We start from the raw sequence: 23,156 nt of genomic DNA, 5'->3' as shown, positions 1-23,156 counted from the left end.
CAGGGTTCGTGTAGTCCTGTTTTCTGACCGACATCGTCTTGCAAAATTTGCTGGGGTTACTGGTCAGGACTGTCCAGTAAGACGTCATCATGATCAAATACACCCACCTAAGGTCTCGTGGGACGGTGGGGGTAGCATAGTGGTTCAAACGTTCACTTGTCACGCCGAAGACCTGGGTTCGATTCCCCGCATGGGTACAATGCGCGAATGCCATTTCTGAGGTCCCCCGCCGTCATATTGCTGAAATACTGTTAAAAGCGACGTAAAACTAAACTTACTCACTCTTGGGATGCTCCCTCGTCCGACTTTTCATCAACCGGGTCAGTGAGTAGGTTTAGTTTTACGCCGTACTCAGCAATATTCCAGCTATATGGCGGCGGTATGTGAATAATCAAGTCAGGACAAGACAATCCATCGAGCAACAGAATGAGCAACGATCTACGCAAGTTTGTTACAACGACATGTGTCAACCAAATCAGCGAGCCTGACCACCGGATCCCGTTAGTCGCCTCTTACGAGTAACTAAATATCAATTCTAACCCGGATCTTCACGGGTTACTGGATTAGTTGATCGCGCTTTAAGAATTGTATTTAAGAACGCGTGCACTAAAACCACAGAAGATACTTTAATGATGTAAATCACATTTCTATTGTGTTTTACATTGATGACTTTATATAGTATGTCAGGAGATGTACAGCGATGATTCATCTCCACAAATCGATCAAACCTGGAAGAAACAAATATAGACACTCATGTTCCTAAGGAACATGCGCAAATTTGTGTTGGTGTGACGTGCCATCCAAGATGCCTTGCACACAGCTGAATCAACATAAAATTGCTCTTCGTGTCAATTTAACGTAAAGAGATAGCTCACTAGCTTCAAGCTGGAAACTTTTGACATTTTAATCATTTTGCATAAAATATTTGGACTACCTTACCATTCTCACTCTGTTCCACTTGTTATCATTCAAAGTATTTTTAAAGTACTGTGCGATTCAGCCTCGTTTTAATATGAAACGCGAGACACGCTGGCGTCAGACGAGGACAGGAATAGGTGGGATTTACGTCAATTTCTAAATTTGTATTAATTTCCAGTTTCATGAAATAATATTCCTCAGCTGTCTTGCTGGAGGAGCGATGGACTTTAACATCTGCTACTCCTTTACAAAGTCATGGGACGCTACACTGGGGTGTTGGGTACAAACATTAACGGTTGTCAACAACTGCCCTGGTCAGATACGTAGGCAGAACAGCCACTCCCTGATTGTTGCAGGGTGTGGAATAGCCTAGTGGTGAAAGGTTCACTCGTCACGCAGAAGATCCGGGTTCGATTCTCACAATATGTGAAGCCCATTTCTGGTGCCCCCCGCCGTGACATTGCTGGAATATTGCTAAAAGCAGTGTAAAACCATACTCGCTTACTCATTTGATTGTAGCATGCATATTATGTATTGCAAGGCAACTCCTTTGGACGAAAATAACAGACCAGAAAAAGCTGTTCCGCATGGAGACTAGGGACATTTGAAAGTGATTTTTCTTTCAACACAAGTGGGTTTTATATATAGTCACTAAATGTGAATAACATGGATTGAATTTGTCATGTGTGGACCCGTGAAGGTACCGGGGTAGAATAGGCCTTCGGCAACCCATACTTGCCATAAAAGGCGACTATGCTTGTCGTAAGAGGCGACTAACGGGATCGGGTGGTCAGGCTCGCTGACTTGGATGACACATGTCATTGGTTCCCATTCGCGCAGATCGATGGTCATGTTGTTGATCACGGGATTGTCAGGTCCAGACTCGATTATTTACAGACCGCCGCCATATAGCTGGAATATTGCTGAGAGTGGCGTAAAACTCAACTCACTCACTCACTGTCACTGTCTCAAACGGTGACTTCAAGTCCATCTAGAATACTCAGTGAATTTCTTTTAATTTCTCAATATAAGAGTTATTCATGACAGTTCAGACGTGGTGTACAATTTTGTTTGCACCCATGAACACCCAATAAGTGCAAACACCTAGTTGCGGGTACAGTAAACTTGAACAAATACTGTGGCTATGTGTTCCAGTCCACCCCGCTGTGAATGGGTACCACGTAAGGATGGGAATGCTACAACAACTTGGTGCGCCTAGTGGCTGCTAGAGATGTATAATCTCCAGGGAGTTGAGACTGATAATATGATGTGCCATTGAGACTGACATCCAGAGATCGAATGCCCGCGACTCGAGAATGTACTATGTATATGTATACATATCCTATAATTATAAAAACAATTGTAATGGAAATATGTACATATATTTCACTTTGCGCGCGCGCGCACACACACACACACACACAGAGAGTGGGAGAGAGAGATAGAGATAGAGAGAGTGCATTAGGCCACGTGACAAAAATAGAACACGTCTAATATATCCACAGTGTGCCATTTATACCATTGTGGTGTTCCAATAAAACAAGATATTATTGTTTACTGGTGCTGGTTTCTTTTTATATCTTCGAAATCCAATGCTCCTTGTACAAATGTGATCCTAGTTTAGTCTCTGAGGTGAGCAACCCTTTTAACCGGCGTGATTTTTGCTTAGTGCGAGAATTGTTTGTCCTTGATGTGACTTTGGGTGATATTTCATTTAAAATGAGTGAATTTGGGTACATGTGGTGTTATGTAAAACATAGCACTTTTACATGTTTCCACAATATCCGTATGCCAAAGGGTGTGCGTTTCTATTTCAAAACTCGAGTAGAAGAAAGATCAACCAGTGGTTAATAACATGAGCATCGAGGTGCGTCATGCGCGTCTGTCGTCACAGAGATCAATTAGGTACAAACTATTTTGAATGGACATTCCCAGTCCAAATCACATGTGTCTGTAACATGTATTGAATTACGTAGTCCTACATTGACTGCCACTATGTAATAAAGTGGTCTTTTCCCGTTGTGTCGAACCCCTGGTGACTCGAATAATTACCATGGCCTCTTTACGTTCGGCACATCAGAGTTCGACATTTGAACATGAAAGAACATAGAATATGCAAACACAAGGCTAGCCGGCCAGTGAGACAATATGTACATAGGATGTGTAAAACATAGGAATGAAACAAAAAAAGAAGTATCATAAAAATGAAAGACGCAGAGAGAAAGTAAAATGGTTATAATGTTATTGGGTGGTACTTAACACCTGTACGTACAACAAAAGCGAACACTGGATTCAGAATATTTTGTGTGTGTAAGAGGAATGCAGCTTATTCAGTGTTCGATAACGGAGGAATGTTCCGGTGTAAAATGTTAACCTTTTTAAACAAATCTTGCCTAGGACTTCGATAGCCTGACCACTAACTACAGTGACGACAGAACCTGTCTGCCAGTGGCGTCTTAGGACGAGAAAATCTACCACGTTCTATTTGTAATGAAAGGGTACCACTGAGTAGTTCACCCACAGGTTGTTCGGAATGACCTGAGCAACTGAATACTAATCCATTGCGTGAGCGTGCCACAACTGGTAGGGTCTATTATTGTGAAGGGGTGCGCCTTTGTCGGGTGATTGTTTCCGAGCAGCCGAGACAAGGTCGCCGTTTGACATCTCAGTTTCGAGAAATCGTCAGCAATGTCGTAACTTTCTTTAAACAAGAGGATGCAGATGGTTTAATGTTTCTTTAATTCGGGATGTTCCGGAATAAGTTCTGTAACGAATCCATGTTTGCATGTTTCGCACGAACGCAACAACAACATTCTCTGCTCCCTTATTTAATGAAGTAAACTCGACCAACCCGCTTGTGCCCTTTGACCTCCCAGGTCATGCATATGTAGAGTAGCTCAGGTCAAGCTGAACAACATATTGGCAGTATAATAGTTATGCATACTGTTAAGTTCGTCAGTAATTTCACGTTCCATAGACACGAATAAACTACACAACAAGTCTACTGGGTGACGACTGCAACAAGACTGTTGCCCGCATACTGCACGTGGACCATACGATCATGTTTTTGAGACGACTAATTACATAACGTCAGGCAGCGGTAGTCTAATGACATACAATTATTAACTCAAAATCATTAACAGTTATAACACATGGTTACAGAAATAACGTAAATTTGTTACAATAAACGAAGCCACAAATCGCCATAAATTTGTCTAATGCTAACGTTTTGTATTAAACGAACTGCAGTTATGAACTCTATCGCAGGTGTTATGAACGGAGGTATAAACTCGCTAAGTTTAACGCCACTCTCCATAATTTTCTATAGGGTAGCGCTCTGTAAATAATTGAGTCTGGACCAGACAATCCATTGATCAAAAGCATAAGCATCGATCTGCGCAATCGGGAAACCGATGACATGTGTCAACCAAGTCAGTGAGCCTGACCAGCCTATCCTGTAAGTCGCCATATTCGACAAGTGTGTGGTGATGAAGATCATTTCTAACCCGGATCTTCACGGATATTGTGCGAAGCAAGACATACAACTCGAAACAACAAAGTGAGGGACAGTTACTCGCAGTTGCATTCGCTCAAAACGGGTTCACTGAAAGACTCGGCCATCAGGTGCTCAGACATCCTGACCAAATGCATTTACTGAAATCTATATATTTACATTGTCATTCATTGTGTGCCGCACCAAGAAACGGAACAGAATATATTTTTCAGTCACGAATCTGTTCTGGCAATAGGGTATTTTAAATGCAGGTAGATATGAAATTTCTGTCTCTGAAGTAAAGATATATCACTTTACTCAAACTCACTTCATAATGCAATGACGTCATTCAAGTACTTATATTACAACGTAATGATGTAATATGCCGTCATTAAGCGCCCCACCCTGTAATTCCTCTGACAATAACGTTTTCCTGTCAGATCTGTTGGAGGCACAAATGCCATTATCTTGTAATAACATGTCTGTTTAACAAAATAAATCTAGTCTCGTTAGACCAATATAGAATGTATGGTTACATTGTCTGAGAATTATGTTACCTGTCCACGTGAATTGTCGGTCTAATATTAGTTGTCTGACCGACATCGTCGCCTTGGTTGCCAATGATAAGTCAATGCAGAAACTCTGCCGCGTATCAACATAAGGGAGGTAACTCCAACAGCTCAACTCTTGCCAGATCCCATGTGAAAAAAAAAAAGTTAAGCGAATGTGTTTAAGAGACAATTTCGTGTTAAGGAGAACTGAGTGTTTGTGTCACTCTGAAATTTTTTTCTTCATATGAACTGTTTTATTCAATGCCTCTTCAGCGTGAGTTGTAAAACTGTCAGATCCTTGCCACTGAATTTCAACATTATACTCCTTCACGTCAAGTTAAATTTAAACCAATTCCCATATATTATCAATAAAAAATAAGCGTGCCATATGGTATGGCTTGGAATTTACAACATATCACGTGGTAAGTTTCTCACGGTTGTGTCTTTAAACAGATAAGGATCTCATACTGAATTGTTTTCAGTAATCTCTCATCGGGAAATCACTCCACAATGGCCGATTTAGCGATCTCGACTCTGGCTCTGTGTTGTTGTATCGGTATGTATACAAACATTATAAGTTGTTCAGTGGTCGCGAGGGGGACATGGATCCTTCGTCTCAGAGAACATAAACAAACATCGAAGGAACACCAGAAACCCATGTTCCCCGAGGGACCAGTGAAAAACGTATTTATCTTACTGAACGCCTCAATAATACTTTTGAAAATTTTTTAAGCATAGTACAAAAAGATTTTGCAGACGACGAGAAAAACGTCGTAATTCCCGTACATCATACGTGATGCAGCGTTATTCGAGATACAGAATTACTACCAAGAAGTACGACATGAGTTCGGCATTCCCAGCGGGGTACATAGAAACGTTACTCATTTGTAAGCGTAGAGAACAGAAAATAACAGAAGAACGCTCAGTTAATCAGAAAACGACATTTATGTGTGAGATAAGATAGCGTGCAAAATCAGTGCCTATGGTAAATCGTCTGCCGAGCCTGTAATGGAAATCTCTGGCGATTCCTAGCATGCCCCTAGAACTCCCGGGCAGTGTGCCAAATAGTTTCCCAATTTTGCCCGCTGGTCATATAAACTATGCCTGAAAGTTACAAAATAATACAAATGTAGACACGGGTTCCATCATTTACCAGCTCATACAATGGACATTTTTTATCAGACCATAATCTTGCATGATTAAAAAGAGTATTATATCTTAGCAAGTTGGAGAGATTGATACGTTTCCAAAATGACCACATGGAATTTCCCTAGCCAGTGGGGGCCAGTGACTGTGGAGATTTAATGTCCGAACTGGATTTTTACTAGCCAAGAGCTGGCAAGCCTTTGGCTATTTCGCACACTACTCCCTGGGAAATGTATGCCTTGCAACTGACTTGCAATAAACTACTTACAGCTGCACGATAATCACGTGCAGGTGTATATAACATGGCATGTCTCAAAAGTCGTTTTGTAAAACTGTCATCAAACTAGCAGTACTTGTGAATGTCCCAAAGCTTGGCATTGGATGTTGTTCTTGTAGTAGTCTAGTCGTATTTTGTTTGTTAAAATATGTCACGTACACTTGTTAAAAAAATAATAATATATGCATATGATGTACAGTGCATACAGACATTAAACTGCTTACAGAGTGAAGGCTCAGATGTAACAGCGTAGATATGACATATGTTCTGACATTGTTTGTCGTGTTATAGGCACCGTACTGGTTTTTAAAATATATTATGAAATTGTATTCATAAAACATATAGACGCAATTTCATAATCAAAATCATCAAATTAACTAAGTGGGATTAACGTATATTATTAGGAAAACATATACTCAGTTGAATCGTAATATGAGTGAGTGAATATTGTTTTACGCTGATGCTTGCAAAATTGCAGCAATATTCCGTCGGGGACACCGAAAATGGACTTCACACATTGTACCCATGTGTTCGTGGGGAATCGAACTCGGGTCTTCTGCTTGCTTTAGTTACTAGACTACCCACCGCCCTTTTCCCTGACTTTTTGACAGGGCAAGCGTTTACATATTTATCGATTCTAGTAAAAGTAGGGTTGAAGCTGATGATTCAAACAACAGAGTTCTCTTATGGCACGTGTTTGTTCAACACAGTATCGCAGGCAATACAAGAATACCGTGAATACATTTAGTCTCGATGATTAACAAATTGCCGCTGAAAAGGTGAAATGTAGATGGGTGTGGATTTAAACAACAAACAGACAAACAAACATGGTGCCTAAACTCGTGATATTAGCATAGAGGCATAGCTGTATCTTGTAGTCTTGTATGAAAGGTCCCGTGACTGAGCTGATTTATTATGCATTGTTATACCACGCAAACGTCCTCTGTGGTCACAAGGGTTATAACTCATACCACCTGTTGGTCATATCTGATCATATGCTGGACAAAACAAGTTAGGGATATTGGTGTTTTTGTGACTGATATTTTATTAGTGTGTCAATGGATATCTACATCATTAATCATAATATCAAAATTTACAAATATCTCTAACCTTTTGTTCCAGCATAATTCAAACTGTCAGTAACACCTGTATTTTTGTTCTTAGAAGAATAGAAATGCTGTGACATATTGTCAGATGGGATACGGATTCGTAACATAGAATCTCAGTTATTATGTCTGACCCAGCACACACAGGTCCTTGCCAGGGTTACGAGTATTAACGTTGTTTTTTTTTAAAAAAAAATGAGATGGCCCTCGACTCGAAATGTTTCACAGTTCAATAAATCATGACACTTTTCATGATGTGTGGTACTGTGAAGCATTTCGACTCTGGGATCATCTGAAAAATAATATAATCTTTAATCCTCGCACAGACACAAGGGCTTGTGCCAATACATACCCCAAGGATGTTGGGCGTTGCTCTTTATATCAACCAACGGTTGCATCACATATGCCTTTTCCTGTGTATAGCCATGAAAAATGAAACAGATGACGATGGCGGAAAATAATATTCACTCGCGATCTTCAAATATTTCATTTAGCAGTCAGTGTTCCATCTGTCACGATGGCCTTGAAATGAACTGCCAGCAGGACGATCTGATAAAAAACATCTAACTGAATTTGGCAAGCAAAAAAAACCCTGCCAGGTTCAACCTATACCGGACAAAAATAGTTACTAGGGATAAGTGTAACTTTTGAAATTATGAATAATGATCTATTTATTAATTGGCAATCTGATGAAATATCAATCATAAAAATACCAATATCATTAAATTATTTTGTTCAGCATACAATACATACATGTACATAAACGATCGAAAAACTGTCTCGAGTCATGCATAACCACCATTTCTGTATGGTCCGGACAGCTAGTGCAGGTGAGTTTAGTTTTACGCCACTTTTGGCAAGATCATGGCGGGGGACATCAGAAATGAGCTTCGCACGTTGTATCCATGTAGGGAATGGAACCCGAGTTTTCGGCGTGGCAAGCGAACGCTTTAACCACTAGGTTCTCCCCACCGATCCTTTGTAGCTGCAACCCTAAACAGGGCTATTACACAATAATACCCCGAGCTTTTGATAAAGGAAATACGGTTATAACACATATACTGGCATAAATATGGGGTCAGTTCGAAATTATGATGTGGTTAAAAATCATGATCCGTTTTCTTTTCCTATGTGTCAAAATAGATATTTCCTATCGCCCAGCATGGTAAAATATGGACATTTTAACTTTTGAACTTACCGGATCATTGTAATGATCAATATTTCTGCTCTTACCGTAGTGTTGACACACGCTGCAGTAAAGACGTGCTCACACAACGGCGTGACGTACGAGTACGGTGACTCCTGGGTGGCCGACGACAGCTGCAACGGATGCGACTGCACCGACTTCGGCACGGAATGTAGATCTCATCTGAACTGCAACAACAACAGTAAGGGCCAATCAGTCAGTGAACTTCGCCATGTTTTGGAGTCGGATGTTTTAAATAATCTTTAAATCGCAAGTCTATTTTCACACAATATACCTAGTGTTTTTAGATGTAATTTCTTGCTTTTTGTCTAGTTTTTTTCGTTAATAGAATGCCATAATATGCCAGTGTCTAAAGTTGAAAAGTACATTTGCGGATTCTGTGGTTATTAGTTTTTTCAGTTTGGGTGTTATTTTAAGAAAGCGGTACAAAGCATTCTCTTTCCTTTTCGTTTATAGAATCCATACATTACAGCGTTGTTGGCAACATCTATTTTCTTCTTGGGATCTACACCCGTGATGATCTGGTTTAGAATATTAACCTTCAGTAACCAATGTTTGTTGAAAGAGGCGGCTAACGGGATCGGGTGGTCAGATTTGCTGACTTAGTTGACATCGGTTCCCAATTGAGCAGATCGATGTTCATGCTGTTGATCCCTGGATTGTCTGGTCCTGACTCGATTATTTACAGACCGCCGCCATATAGCTGGTGCGGCGTAAAACTAAACTCACCCGACAGAACGCAAGATCGAGTGACCTTGTCAATGTCATTCACCCTAAAATATAAACCTTGAGATTAGCTAAAATAGTATGATATTTATCTACATATATTGTTAAAAACAAATCACTGGTTTCAAAATCATCGACGTGATGGTTGCTTAGATGAATCGTATCATATTAAGAGTGTCCCTTCTGAGTGACCTTGAACTTGAAAAGAAATTTAGAGCGGCAAGTGCATGCTGAACATAGCACATGACCTGCGTACTGGAAGAATGGCGTTTCAAATGTTCTGACGTTGAGTATTAAACTTTGAAGACTGGAAACTGATATTTTGTTTGAAACTGATCTGCAATCAGAAAAATGAACGAAGTGTGTAAGATGATTATAGCTTTGAAAACACACGAGATGTATTTTTGGACAAAGGTCGGTTACAGTGTCCCAATTACCCAGAATCAGTGTAGATTATCGATGTTCTTCTTCCGACGCTGGCGTATAGATACACAGGAGCATTAATTAAGCACCACCAAAAATAACTGTCGATTGTAACAAAAAGGGATCAAAACAGAAAAGTCAACCAGTTATAACTAAATACACATGCAGTTAGCATGAAATTGACGTGCTGACTCAAATACATGCTTTTCATGCTAAAGTTCTGTTATGGTCCAAGCGACTGAGGGGTATAAAAGGTGAAATGAAGTATTCTCATTGCTTTCTTCTCGACGCATCAATACGTGAACAGTGCTGAAAGTGAACTTTTTGAACATGCTGAGTTGTAGGCTTTCTGAACATACCAGATGGCAGATTATTGGTATGCATGAAGCTGGTTTGTCCTGTCGCAGCACTGGTTCCAGATTGAATATCAATCACACTGTCATTAGTCGCCTTATTAGGAAACATGCGACTACTGGTTACGTCGAGGATCGTCCACGATCAGGAAGGCCGAGAAAGACCAATCCCCGTGATGACCGTGCCTTAGTTCGCCTAGTGAGACGCATGCCCATGACCAATGCCGAAGATCTCAGAGAACAATGGAGAGTGGGTGTTCGTCTCTCAACCAGCACCATCCAGAGGAGGCTCAGGTCACGTCGTCCAATCAGACGTCCCTTACTCACTGATAGACACAAGGCTCACGTTTGGTGTGGTGTAATCAACGGCAAAACCACAGTCTGAGGGCATGGCTCAGGATCCACTGGTCCGATGAAAGTCGTTTTCTTCTTCGTGTTACTGATGGCCGTTTGCGAGTTTGGAGAAGGAGTAATGAGGCTTATCAACAGCGGATGATCCATGCAGTTGAACCCTTTGGCGGTGACTCTGTAATGGTATTGGGGTGTATTTCCTATGACTGTAAGCTGAATCTTATCGCCATTCTCAATGGTGACGGGAAGTACTGGAGGCTGCTGTTGTCTCGCATTTTGATAACCATCCCCTCGCCTGTCGGCCAGTATTTATGGACGATAATGCTAGGCCCCATAGCTGTCATCGCATACTTGCAGAACAACGCAGTTGACAGATTACCTTGGCCTTCGAGAAGCCCTGAGCTCAACCCATTTGAGCATTTATGGGACCATCCGGGGCGTCAAGTTCAAGTAAGGGACCCACCTGTTCAAAATCTACAGGAATTAGCCCAGGCTCTTCATGAGGAATGGCAGAGGATTCCAATGATGCGCATTCGGCGCTTTATTTCCAGCATGAGGAGGAGGGTGTCAGCAGTTATCCGTGTGAGGGGAGGATACACCAAATACGAATGTCACCATTACTGTTCGCTTAAGATTGAACAGTGAACGTTTTTTGAGAACTTTGTGTACGTTGGACCACAGACATGTCTGTGTGACCGTAGTTTTGGACAAGATTATTGATAACGTCTTAATGCCCCCATTTGACCTTCAATAACTTACAGCCGAAAGTAGCAGCAGTGTTAGAAGTAGATGGTTCAGTTAACGAAATTATAACCATGTGTTTGGTTTCCATATCATGAGTGACCAGTGTGTTGTGTTAAACACAATCTTATAGCATGAAAATGAGTGGGGCTTAATTAATGCTCATGTGTATATTACGGTGCGTGAGGGAGTGGTCTGATGCCGCTTTAAGCACTGTACCACACGACATCACGGCCCCCACATGGTTATGTTTCATTTAGGTTGCGACGTGGTTGTCTCATGTTACAGAAGACTGTGAATCTTGCGACGTATTTGTTACAGAAGGTTGTTAGGTGTTTGTGTGACGTTACAGTAGGCTTTGACGTGTTTTTGTGACGTTACACAAGGTTGTGACGTGTGTATTACAGTCGATTGTGAGGTGGTTGTCTCACGTTGCAGTATGGATTGGTACGCGTGTTTCTCGTTACAGTAGGTTCTGACGCGTGTGTGTGCGTGACGTTACAGAGGATTGTGGCGTGTTTGTTACAGTAGGTTGTGGCATGTTTGTTTAAGTAGATTGTTGCGTGTGTCTTACAGTAGGTTGCGACGTGTTTGTGTGACGTTACCAAAAGTTGTGACATGTTTGTCTCATGTTACAGAAAGTTGTGACGTGTTTGTTACCATAGGTTTGGACGTGTTTACCTTACGTTACAGTAGGTTGTGACGTTTTGGTGTGATGTCACAGTAGGTTGTGACGTATTTGTGAGACGATAAAGTAGGCTGTGACGTTTTTGTCTCTGGTCACAGAGGGTTGTGACGTATTTGTTACAGTTGGTTATAACGTGTTTGTCTCGAGTTACAGTAGGTTACGACGTGTTTGTGTCACGTCACAGTAGGTTGTGACCGTGTTTGTGTCACGTCACAGTAGGTTGTGACCGTGTTTTTGTGACGATAGAGAAGATTGTGACCTGTCTGTGTCACGTTACAGAAGATTGTGATGTGCTCTTCTTTGAGTCACATTACAGAAGGTTGAGGTGTCTCAACCGTGTACCACTGCAACGTTGTGACGTGCATGTCTGTTACAGCTTGTGACCAACTGAATTGTTGCCCTCACGGTGGTGTAGATTTGCTGCTATATAATAACTACTAACGACATAACACAACATAACCTCATTATCCCATGGAAATATTCTGGAGTAGGTCAAAACGGTGACCTACTATTCTTTTCTTGTCGTGCTTTCAAGGAATCACCGTTAACAGCAATGCGACTTTTGATGGGAACACTTACTGCGTAGTCACGTGTCAGTCTTGATCGATTACTGACTTATAGCCCGAAATGTCAGGCCTCTTCTCGTATTGGTTATGTCATGTGCAACGTGACTCTTCATCACGTGTATGTCTCTTTCGTACATCACCCTGACACTCTGTCGTGTATCGAGTATACATCACTGTGTTTCTCACTCGTATAACGTGTATATCGCCCTGATACTCACTCATGTACCTTGGTGTAACATGTATATCACCCTAATGTGCTGTAGTTTAACATGTATATCACCCTGATCATGATGTGCTGTGGTGTAACATGCATATCACCCATGTATACCATTATCACCCTGACACGGTGTGGATTACCATGTACATCACCCTATTATGCAGTGGTGTAACATGTATATCACCATGTTATGCTGTGGTGTATCATGTACACCACCCTGTTATGCTGTGGTATAACATGTATTTCACCAAGTTATGCTGTGGTGTAACATGTATATCATCCTCTTATGCTGTGGTGTAACATGTATATCATCCTGTATGCAGCGCCGTAACATGTATATCACCCTCATGCGCCTTGGTGTAGCATATATACAATTCTCATATTCGGCGATATATGTTGTATATCACTTAGAAAGTGTTGGATGTAAAGTGTACATCACCCCGCTCCAGCCCATATATACCTACCCATGCACGCACCCGACAACCCGATTCCAGACTCACTGAACTTCACTGGGTCAACACCTCCACCCGTTTACTGTGTACTGTATAGAGTGAGGCCTGATTTAATGGTCTATAGTTACTGCATACTAGCTGGGGCGGTTAAGAGTGCCTTAAGTACTGGGACTTGCGTGTGGAATTTCAAGTATGTTGAACTGTATTATCTACAACCATGAGTCACACAGTCCTGAGCTATTTGTAAAAGCGTAACGAACCGCTGACTGTTGAGTGAACCTTGACGAGACTGTAGACTCTATGCAGTCTGTTACCATATAATTCATGTTTAAAATCGGCAATAAAATGCAGGAAATTACTCATTTACTCGCCATATGAATTCAACGCAGCTGAACGCCTCGTGTTTTTCCCTCGCAATTGAATAAATGATTGATTAATTATCAGTTTGTGAGTCGTCGAGGTGGGTCTAAACAGCCTGATGATTGATATTCCAGCCACAATCCACCCTTGAGTGCTAAATAGCCACTTGCCCGCGAGCCCGTGGCAAGTAAAAATCGAGTCCGACCAGAAAATCTCCACAATCACTGGCCCGACTGGCTAGGGTCGATACTACCCCTTATGTCTATGTCGGATTCCCATGGGAAGAGCGAGGCTCGTGTGGAGCAAAACAACGGCTTTGTTGGGCGACATATTGTCTAGGCTGGACGACGACGACTCCCCTCTCGAAGAACAACGATGTACACCCTTTGTTTGCATGCACTTTGTATCCGGAACCAGAAATGATGTACACTCTTTGTTTGCATGCACTTTGTATCCGGAACCAAAAATGATGTACACTCTTTGTTTGCATGCACTTTGTATCCGGAACCAGAAATGATGTACACTCTTTGTTTGCATGCACTTTGTATCCGGGGCCATAAACGATGTACACTCTTTGTTTGCATGCACTTTGTATCCGGGGCCACAAACGATGTACACTCTTTGTTTGCATGCACTTTGTATCCGGGGCCACAAACGATGTACACTCTTTGTTTGCATGCACTTTGTATCCGGAACCAGAAATGATATACACTCTTTGTTTGCATGCACTTTGTATCCGGAACCAAAAATGATGTACACTCTTTGTTTGCATGCACTTTGTATCCGGAACCAGAAATGATGTACACTCTTTGTTTGCATGCACTTTGTATCCGGGACCACAAACGATGTACACTCTTTGTTTGCATGCACTTTGTATCCGGGACCACAAACGATGTCCACTCTTTGTTTGCTTAATCTGGGTAAAGCTTTTGCTGGGCCTGTCACAACTTCCCCATTGTTTACTACACTTTTAAATTATGCAAGATATTGTTCATCATATTGACAGCTTAATGATGAAACCCGTGTCTACATTCAGATGTCGGACAGCTGTGAGCAGCTGGTGACTTTCAGGCATAGTCAGCTTGACTGACTGGCAAAATTTGGAAACGATTTCGCACACAAACAGCATTCCAACAATTCGGGTTAATTCTCGTAACATTGCCATATGTTTTGAAATTGTTCAGAACTTTTGTGGCACTTCAAATCCTGTCAGGAAGCGGCTCGAATGAGTTGGAATGTTGCTCGAAAAATGCTGGAATTCAGGTGGTATAGTTTTTAAATGTATCGAAATATTTCGAGTGCCGTTGCAAAATAGCTTGAATGTGCCTTGAATACACCTCGAATACAGCCAGTACGTACCGAATGTTCTTCAAATAAGTCCTTACCTCATTAGAAAACTGCCGAATTGCGAACAAACAAACAAACACATAGCATGTCACGGAAACGTCAGATTGCATTTGGGAGTCGCCTGTAACGGCATTCTTACAAAGCTTGAAAAATAGACTATTTTGACATTCTCTCCTGAATGCGGTTCGAATTTTGGAAATATTATTTTTCTTCCTGATTCTCCTATCAACTTTAATTAGGTGCAAAGGACTCTTTAACACTGATAACTTTACAGATTCAGTACAGTTCAGCTTGTAAAAAGGCGTTTGTGGAATCTCAGTGTTAAGATAGTCTTAAGTTAGTGTCAGTGTATGGCACATACGACTATCCTAGCGCTTAGATAACTTCGAAAATCTGGGCCATGTTGTTCGCGACTGACGCTGGGTATAATGAATCAGTTGACTGTCTTATACAAATGTACACGTGGTTGCGGTTGTCATTTCATAACATTGGATTAGTGATAAAACGGCTAATCGGATAAAAGAATTAATGCCAAAATTTGTTTATATAACTGACTAGCATATCGAAAGACTCTGGAGTATATACGAATGGTCCTTTACTACAATGGGGTAACGATAGGGGAATGAATTTGTAATAATTTCTTTTGATTTAGAGTTTAAAATAAACCCCACTTTCAACAAATCTTATTCACAGTACTATTTATTATTTGTCTGTATTGAAAGTGACAACGAATTTGTTTTACATTTGATATATTTCTGTTCGACAGAAAAAAAAAAACACTGATTAATTTTTTTTTACTGCTTCTAGTTTTTTTATATTGTTTTGGTTCCTTTTTAAATCTGGTCTTAGCATGTTCCGGGTATTGGAACGTATTCGTTTTGCCCGTAACATTCCTTTACTTCACAACATACATAATTTATTAGTATGTCGGACGGTGGGGTATGTGAAGTATGTGAAGCCCATTTGTGGTGTCCCTTGTGTAAAACCATAATTACTTACTGTATGACGCATGTGTCGTTGTAGAGTATTTCCAAATACCATGAACATAATTTAGGTGTTACCACAAAAAGCTAAGTACAATATATTCATATAACCAAATATTTCACTCGGTGAATAAAATGTAGAATATATACTGACAGCGAAAAAAACGCTAGTTTCGAAAAAAGTGAAATCGCCTAAACGTAAGCCTTCATGTTTACGTCTCCTATTTAAAACCTTGACAAATACCAGAGTTGTGTTTCTTTTGCTGTTAAGTATATGAATGTCAACTTCTTTATTATGAATAACACCTAATGGGGGAGTGAAAATATTCCCCGAAACGTCGTATTCCTCATAATATAGGACTTGCATTCATAAATTTCTCACCTTACATGTGTATCACTTCTAAATGTAGTTCAAAAACTTCGTGAATGTTCTTCAGACCTATTGGGGAAACCTGGAGACCCTCTATGTCGATATGGATATAAGTTTCATCGTGTGGGAGAATCCTGGCTGGCGCAGGACCACTGCAACAACTGTAACTGCACCGTCAACGGCATGATCTGCACGTACAAGCCATGCAAGAACACAGGATTCGGTAGGTTAAGCGTTACTGTGTGCCTCGAGGAGCGGTGAGAGAGTGAGGATAGTATAACGCCGAGCTCTGCAATAGTCCAGCTATATGGCGGCGGTCTGTAAATAATCGACTCTGGACCAGACAATCCAGTGATCAACAGCATGAGTTTAGTATAACGCCGCACTCTGCAATATTCCAGCTATATGGCGGCGGTCTGTAAATAATCCAGTCTGGACCAGACAATCCCAAGATCAACATCATGAGCATAGATCTATGCAATTGGGAACCGATGACATTTGAGGGGCGTTACAGCCGATTCGTATCTTCACATGGGTAAAATGCGTGAAGCCCATTTCTAGTGGTATTGTTGGAACATTGCAAAAGTCGCGTAAAACGCGTTGATTTGTAAATTGTACTTGATTTGCGCAACGCTGACTTGACTAGACACCTACCCGTGAAGATCTGGGTTAGAATTGATCTTCACTAACCCATTCTTGTCGTAGGAGGCTACTAACTAACGACACCAGGTGGTCAGGCTCGTTGACTTGGTTGACGCATGTCATCGTATACACGTTCATTCTGTTAATCTTGGGTTTGTATGGTCCAGACTCGGTCAAGAAGCCGATAAGAATATTCACTTATTTAATTTTAAAAGATCAACCGGCGATTTCAAATGTTTTGAGAATTACAACTGAGGTGAATAAGAAAAGATGTGATAATTAGTGACAGCCACATTAAGTATAATAACTGTGACTATTGCCGCTTCTTCTCGCGAAATGGTTGGTAAGGAACTTTTGTGACCAAACAGAGGCCTCAGTGTCAGAATGAGCCACAGTGAGTGTGCGCCTATGTTCACAAAGCTGTCTCAGGTGATCCTAACCCAAACCCTTTAGCACTGGACACACAAAAATCCTGGTTAGAATTGATTGTCAGTAACCCATGCTTGTCGAAAGAAAAGACTAATGGTATCGTGCCCATTTCAAGGCTCATGTTCACAAAGCTATCTCAGCCAAAAGCTGATCCTAACTAACACCCTTTAGCTTTGGGCCTGTAAAGACACGGGCTAGGACTGGTCTTCAGCAGCCCATGCCTGTCGTAAGATGCCATTAACGGGATCGGGTAGTCAGACTCGATGACTTGGTTGACACATAACATCGTATCCGATTTGAATAGATCGATGCTCATTCTGTCAATCACTAGATGGCCTGATCCAGACTATTATTTACAGACCGCTACCGTATAGAGAGAATATTGCTCAGAGGCATTAAGCAGCAAATGAATGAATGAATGAATGAATGAATGAATGAATGAAACACTGACCCAGATCGTAAGCAAACCGACCGGGGCGTTTTCAGATTTACTTGTGTCCTTCAGCATGAAACCCTGAGCTATTTGTTTATGTAATGTGTGAATCCACTCGACTGTTACCACCCCTCTCGCTTAGACAAGCGGTTCTTCGACTTGAAACGGTGTATGAATACATATTGTGTTATGCCGCAATATGTAGACGAGACACGTTTACGCGGACTCCATATTTCCGGTTATACCGCCTTCCGCACGAGTTTTTAGCAAAACGAAACTTGTAATACCACTGTGGGGATAGAAACCGGACCATGGAATAACGAGCGAACACTGTATCCTCTCTGCCACCACAACATTCTAAACATGTCGACCAGAACAAAAGAATGTGCTGCTAAATAACATATAATGCATTTCTCAATATTTGATAGTTTCATACTAGAGTGTTGCTAACCATTTCCACGTTGATAAAGTAAAATGGAATAACATTCATAAAATAGAATGACAACATTAAACATTTCCCAGGAAAACTATGCTTCACTGAGTACAAAAGTACAACATCCCTCTTGTCATTACATTAACCAGTTTCATGCGTAGTTCCTTCGTACTAAGTGTATTTTTAGAACATCCTTGACTGGAAAGGACATAGAATTGACCAATCAGCGTAGGTTTTGCAATTTAAGGATGTTTAACAGTCGTTTTCTGAGATCTCCCAGGAGATATCGGTTTGACAGTAGACTTTGTACAATACCCTGACTATGGCGTATAGAACTTGATGACGTCACAATGGTATGACATTGCTGCACTGCAAGTCTAATGGCAGCACCATGTTCAGAGATCTACATGTTGAATTGAAAACATTGAAGAATGGGTTTTGGCGATGATAGAATCTCACCCTGGTATCTTCTGATATCAAATATAACAACATCTGTTGATAACGGTAAATAATCCTCGGCACCTTGTAACTCTATCATCTCGTGGTGATATATTAGTAGTGAGATAAAACGGCAAGTATTTGCGTGTTTCCCTAGTGTTGTATGGGCAGTGACATTTCATTATGCGACACAGTGCTATGACGTCACCAAAGATAGGAAGAGTTCAAGGAAGTGGCGTATATAACATGCAATACGCCAACATCCCATAATGTGATAGACTGCTATGACGTCACCAAAGGAAACAAAGAGGATGTGACGTGTTATGATTAGGACATGCGATACACCAACTGTCGTAAAATGGGAAATAATTCACGTTTTCTCACAATTTGACTCTTAGTCTGACATTCTCGCCATAATCATTTAACTGTGACCGTAATTCCCACTACAGCTGACCATAGATACGAGAACATTCTATTACAGGTCACGCTAGCGTCCTTTCAGTCGACCAATCACAACATAGCTTACCTGGTCGCGGAAGTGACAATCGGATCGGGTTTTCGTATCATACAAACTTGAAATGACTAGCACGGGAGATTCCGAACGACAGTTCAGAGTGCGTGACGAATTCTGTCAAAATCACCACCCGTGTCTCACTTCAGTGTCATACAAACCTGACCATAAAATCGGTACCTAGATTCGGACTAGGTTTCTCAATATAAATTTTTGATAAAAACAGTCAATTTCTTTAAAATTAGAAAGGGACCCCATTGGGAAGGGAGGTTCAAAATCAGAAGACATTTGGACTTGCTTCATTCCAAAATTTGGAATCGATTTTTTCCAAAGCCTAATCCGGGTTACTGAGTCGTCATTCTGAAACTTGGCCCGTAAAGTTGGATAAAGCTGTTTTTTGATCGGCTGATGTCAATTTCCTGTCACTTCGCTAAATACCTCTCTGAGGCGATCTGTAATGGGATTTCCCTAGATCTGTGTTTAACAGTAGTGACACTTAAGATCCAATATTCATGGCATCGTTCTTCTCTTCATGTTTGCGTTAGACTGATGAAAACGTCAAAGGACATCTGGTGCGAAATAGCAACTAGCCATTGGCTAATTGAAAACCACTTAGGTCAGTAAATCTCAACAGTCACTCGTCCGACTAGCTAGTGAATTTTCATGGGGTTATTTGAAAAAAAATATCACTCTCGCCGACTTGCTAAGTAACGATACACTTTGAAATGGTTAGGAATTCCGCGGGAAACCACCTCCTGAAATGTATTATATTTATCAAGAGTATAGCTTGATCAAAATGTTAAACATACAGCAGTTTCATGGTGAAAGCCACGATGCTTATTCGCATCTATTTTTATAATATTTTTGTCATCTTAGTTTCTACATTTAAATTTCGGGAAAATGACGTTTCTATGGGCTAGTAGCTTTCAGGAATAGCTAGCTCGACTGGAAACTATTCGCACGCTGTACCTGATGCATGACAACACTCGGAAAACCTCGGCGCATGCTGTCAGGTAGACTGTCGTAGCTGAATAAAACGTACGCCCAAATAACAGGACGTGTAAACTTGGCGCAGTCTTAGAAGGAACCCACTTTAACTGATCTGTTTACATTTTGCCTCAACGTGTTATAAATTACCTTTGGCTAAGAGCACAGCCATGCTACATTAAAACCTTCTTAACCGGTCATTGACATCGGAATTTCTGACAACGCCTGACGCAAATGATGTTCGTGGATTTTATGTTATACAGATCGTGGATTTTATGTTATACAGATCGTGGATTTTATGTTATACAGATTGTTTGATTTTATTTGAGACCGATGAATCACTCTCTTGCACAAAACCTAATTATTGCAGCTAAACGAACTATTGTCACGTGAAATGGACAGACCAACACTGATAATTTGTCTCACAATTTGGGAATAAAAAAGTTGTTTAACATTATTTGAAGCATTAAGTTACGCATAAGAGAATGTGGGTTGTGTGAATCCAGCCTAGCAATTTTTAGTCACAAAGAAAATGACACGAAAAGAATACAGGAGTTATTGTCAGTGAAATATGTAATGGCGAGGAAAGTCTATTCTCAGTAGTAGCGTCCATGTATTGCCATGTTGATAAGCGCGTTAACACTGCGTTCTCTCATCAACTGTATCGGGAAATGTTTCACTGCTGCCCTGCACATCCGGGACTGCTATCGCAATGAATCGAGAGACCGCGGAAACCAACGAAGAGGAAGTGAAATGGCGTGACGTCACGGCGCCCACAGCATGATGTCAACTCTGTATACTGTGTGAGATCTGCGGCGATACTACAGCAACTGTACACTGTCCTCCCTATGTTTCGTGAGATACACTGTGACTTTTTCTCTGACTAAATCGCCGAATAAAGACAAACAGTTGAACACCTTATTATATCTCACCCAATTCATCGCAGGGGTGGTGGGGTTGCCTAGTGTTCGCTCGTCATGCCAAAGACCCGGGTTCGATTCCGCACATGGGATAATGTGTGAAGCCCATTTATGGTGTAACCCTCAGTGCGATGTTGCTGGAATATTACTAAAAGTCATTATGAACACAAATCCTTATCCCAAGCTTGATTAGACTCGTGAAGATCCGGGTTAGAACTGATCTTCAGGTAACCAATGTTCTGTAAGAGGGAACTAACGGGTTCGGATGGTCAGGCCCGCTGACTTGATCATCGGTTCCTCATTGCGTAGGTCGATGCTCATGCTGTTGATCACTTGATTGTCTGATCCAAACTCCATTATTTAAAGACCTCACTAAACTCACTCAATCACACTAGATTATTAAGCAAAGCGTCCCTTCTACAGGTCGCCACTCTACAACTACATGTGATAAAATAAGCTCAGGTATTTAACCTTCGACTGAAAATAACGCAGCACATATACTTGTTCTTCACGTCTGATTTTTGAGTTTTTGTTTTTGTTTTTGTTTTGGGGAGCATAGTGGTAGTTTGGTTGCTGCTTTTCATCATTTGTTTATTTTGATGTTACAGATAAGCCTAAAGAAAATGGCGGTGAATTCATGGACTGCCCCTACAACCACGTCTACTACCACTACGGCGCGCACTTCCTCGCCGACGACGGGTGTAACACCTGCATCTGCGTCATGCCAGGAAACTATGCCACCTTCCCAGTGTGCACGACGACCAAGTGCACGCTGATTGGCTGAATATTACACAAGCTCTGACACATCTCCAACTAATGAATCATTACGTTAGGTTTCACTTGACCATCGATATATTCTCTCACTATATATCTAGCTCTGTACAAAACTACATTCGATATTATTACATATTCCACAACTGTAAAGAAAACATGAATAAACTAATGGGCCGAAGATGGAAGCAATATATCTCCAAATATCCGTTCGCGGTGGGGGGCCTAGTGGTTAAAGCGTTCACTCCTCAAGCCTAAGACCGAGTTCGATTCCCAACATGTGTACACTGTGTTAAGTCCATTTCTCCCACCCCCGCAGTGATATTGTTGGAATATTTGCTGAGTAGCATTAAACTGACTCACTCCTGATGTCCAAAATAAAATCTCCATGACGTCATCTGACGAAAGCAACAGAATGCCCACTACCCTGTGTCCAGCTCCCTTGTAAGCTTCTGTTTCCTCTTGACTCAATAGTGAGTGAGTGAGTTGAGGTTCACTCCGCACTCAGAAATATTCAAGCTATATGACTGCGGTCTGTAAATAATCGAGTCTGGAAGACTAGCTCTTGTGAAGACTATTGACTAATACAGGAGAAATATGCAAACCGCAAGGTCAATAGTGACATCGACACACTGAAAGTGCATGGCAGTGGCGGATCCAGGGTGGGGGTTGCAACTCTCTCTCCCCCCCCCCCCCCCCCCACACACACACACAAGCCCCCCCTCCTTTTTTCCAAGGTCATGTTCTTCTGATTCTCAACCAACACACACGCACACGCACGCGCGCGCACACACACACACACACCCTCCTCTCCCCCCCTCCTTCTTTCACCTGTGAAGATCCGGGGTGGACTTGGTCTTAAGAAATCCATGTATATCGTAAGAGGCGACTAATGGGCTCGAGTGGTGAGCTCTAGCTGATTTGGTTGACACCACACTGTAGCCCATTTGCTTAGATCAATGCTCATGCTGTTGCTCTCTGGACTGTCTGGTCCTGATTCGATTATGTACAGACAGCCACCATGTAAGTGGAATATTGCTGAGTGAGGCATGAAACTAAACTGGGTGGGTGTTGTGTAGGGGGTAGGGGTGTCCCCTGTGTCTTTCAGTATTTAAAGGTGTATATCCGATTTATTGTCACAATATGTTCCCAATTTGAGTGTAAACATACTATAATGATTCCATAGGTACTGGTATTTAAGTAGTGAAATACTACGAAACACGGACCATGAAAGCCCCGTGTAGTCGAAGTTAGACCTCGTCTTCAACAAGAAATGCTTGTTGTAAGAGGCGACTAAAGGGTTCGGATGGTCAGGTT

The 23,156-nt window shown here is 41.4% G+C and overlaps 1 protein-coding gene across 1 annotated transcript; it reads left to right on the top strand.

Annotated features, from left to right (window-relative positions):
- Positions 1 to 5,398: 5,398 nt before the first annotated feature.
- LOC137256192 (kielin/chordin-like protein) lies at positions 5,399 to 22,033 on the top strand. The gene is made up of 4 exons (XM_067793909.1): positions 5,399 to 5,518; positions 8,730 to 8,879; positions 16,343 to 16,498; positions 21,677 to 22,033. Exons 1-4 carry the CDS (start codon positions 5,473 to 5,475, stop codon positions 21,850 to 21,852), a joined length of 528 nt encoding a protein of 175 aa, XP_067650010.1. The 5' UTR covers positions 5,399 to 5,472; the 3' UTR covers positions 21,853 to 22,033.
- The last annotated feature ends 1,123 nt before the right edge of the window (positions 22,034 to 23,156 follow it).

The sequence above is a fragment of the Haliotis asinina genome, chromosome 11, assembly GCF_037392515.1.
Source record: "Haliotis asinina isolate JCU_RB_2024 chromosome 11, JCU_Hal_asi_v2, whole genome shotgun sequence".
NCBI lineage: Eukaryota > Metazoa > Mollusca > Gastropoda > Lepetellida > Haliotidae > Haliotis > Haliotis asinina.
The sequence above is the reverse complement of the archived record's forward strand: the minus strand, read 5'-3'. Positions and strand labels throughout refer to the sequence as shown.